Below are 2405 nucleotides of genomic sequence, written 5' to 3'. Positions count from 1 at the left end.
TGCAAAACGCTAATTGAAAAAGCTCCTTTTAAGAGCTTTTTCTATATTAGCGTTTTCATCCCAAAACTCTCTCCCAAACTTCTCTCCACCAAACACTCCAATTAGCGGTTTCAACGGTCAAACCTCTAAAGTTGGTCAAAACCGCTCTTTTTATCCCAAAACGCTCTTTACCAAACAGGGCCTTTGTGTGTTTTCACCATTTGATTAATTTTATGCTCCATCATCCAATGGCGAAAACACATTAAGTAATGGTACTTTGTAAAAAAATAAAATAACTATAGAATGCATCTCCGTTCATTTATACTTTTAGTAAAACAGGTTTCTGTAAAGGAAAAATCTCACTCATTAAAAACTTTTAAAGAGTGGAATTGTATTATATTTTTAGTGATGATTTTTTCTGTCATGTAACTCTAACTATATATTTAGTTGTTCCTCCGCCCAATGATTAAGATGTAGTGATGAAGCTTTAAGAAACCGAAATCCATGAAATGATAACGAGTAAAAGAAGTGGATGAAAACGAAAAATGAAGAATGAAGAGGGAAGAAAGGCCTTAAAGATTTATATATAGGAAAAAGAAACTCGTGATATACATGAGCAAGTGGAAGACCATAATAAATAGAAGGGGAAGGGGATTATCCAGTGGTGATGTGTACGCCGACGGCAATGAGGAAAATAGTGATGAGGCCGAAGAAGATGATGGTGTGAACAAGTACAGATACACCACTTGTTTGCATATTCACGAATTCCACCACTCTGCTTTTCCCCGGTAGCTGGAAAAGTACCCCCGGCGACAGCACCACGAACAGAATCACAGCTATCACCACCGGCCCCCAATCTGCCATTTCCTTTCCTATACAATACAACTAATCAATTTGAGTCTATAAACGAACTACTCCATATAAGGTCAAAGGATAGGTTAAAGCCCGACTTTGGATTTGACGCTTCTTTTATGACTACCTACACGCCACTTCTTTATAGTCGGCCGGCACAAATTCTCCATGCCATTTATACTTTCTTTACTCACTATTTTTCTACTTGGATTGGATTGACAGAAATTCTAAAATACTTCCAAACCAATATAATTTCTCATTACAAAGCTTAAATCAAAAAAAAAATAAACGGGCTTAAATATATCTTGACCAGGATGGACTTTTCATGTTATCATATCTAAGATTGCTCCATTCAATCTGGGCCTTAGTGGGCCGTTAACTGGTCAATTAAATCACATACATTAATTAGATGAGTTTAGTTAATATCTATTATTGATGTTTTGTAATATGTGTTGCCTTTTAGAACCTCCTTTGATGATCTAAATTGGGAATAACAGCTCGCTAAAGAGGGATTGATGTCTAGCGGACGTGCTCCGATGCTTAAGTTAACAAAGATTGAATAGTGGTTGAAGACAATAGGATTATTAGTAAATGTGATATTTACCTACCTCTTGTGAATTACTCGTCTTGTTTATTTATAGTACTTGCAAGGGGTAATTGTCATAATCCTGATAATGTGCCATAATGACTTATTGGACACGTGTCAGTATTTGGTTGGCTCTATACCCTTCGAACTGTAATGGCATCAGGTGGTGACTCTGCCATATAGCAAACATGTTGCCAGGTATCATTGTTTCATTGGACCTAAGGCCTTTAGGCTGTTATGGTATTGTCATGTATTCACTATTCTTTGGGTAATCGTTTCTCATGATCAAACTGCCCCCTTTCCTCCGTCCTACAGATATTGGTACAGACAGTGGATATAATCCACTGTGCCCGGAAGAAATCAACACATTTGCTTCTAAATTGAAATATCTATGCCTGATATATATATGTAGTGGTATGAATGTAAGTGTACATTCTAGGGTTTGGTAAACATTAATAAGATTATATGTGCAGGGGCCAAAGTGTTCTCTGTAAAATCTTTCTAACCTTTGGTTAGATTTCTTCAATAAAGTTGATCTTCAATCCTTCAGATGTGTATATTTCATTTTTCCAAAAAATTTGGAGTAATAATGATAGGATGTTTGCTAAGATGAAAACATGAAGCATAAGAGCAGTCAAGTTTGTATTGATAGGCTTGTTGCTTTTTAAGGTTAATAATTAATTAAGACGATGAACCCATTAGACAACAAAAAAAACAGTAAGCATTTTGCAATAAGAGGAGCTTTACACATGTTCTATTTACTTTAATAAAGAAGAAGCAAGGAAAAAAGAATTCCAAGAGTGCACAATTATTATAAGAAAAGTAGAAAATTTCTTTGGTTCCATAAAGAAAACCCACTTGAAAGACATACCTTTCCTCCATTCTTAAGCTCTTGCTTTTTCACTACAAGTTTGGCATCATCCCCATCTCCTTAATCACCAAGAAATTAGACTACATATATCTATGTCTTCTTCTTCTTCTCATATCA

At 35.5% G+C, this 2405-nt stretch overlaps 1 protein-coding gene across 1 annotated transcript; it reads right to left on the bottom strand.

Moving 5' to 3' along the window:
• Positions 1-554: 554 nt before the first annotated feature.
• Positions 555-1429, bottom strand: LOC136234000 (uncharacterized). The gene has a single exon (XM_066023745.1). The coding sequence runs from the start codon at positions 841-843 to the stop codon at positions 634-636; it is 210 nt and encodes a 69-aa protein (XP_065879817.1). The 5' UTR covers positions 844-1429; the 3' UTR covers positions 555-633.
• Positions 1430-2405: the final 976 nt, after the last annotated feature.

The sequence above is a fragment of the Euphorbia lathyris genome, chromosome 6 (assembly GCF_963576675.1).
Source record: "Euphorbia lathyris chromosome 6, ddEupLath1.1, whole genome shotgun sequence".
Lineage (NCBI taxonomy): Eukaryota > Viridiplantae > Streptophyta > Magnoliopsida > Malpighiales > Euphorbiaceae > Euphorbia > Euphorbia lathyris.
Note: the sequence above shows the minus strand (reverse complement) of the source record. Positions and strands in the feature narration are given on the sequence as shown.

What these genes read in the sequence shown, in the direction of transcription:
- LOC136234000 (XM_066023745.1), bottom strand. Translation starts at nt 843, where the DNA reads ATGGCAGATTGGGGGCCGGTGGTGATAGCTGTGATTCTGTTCGTGGTG.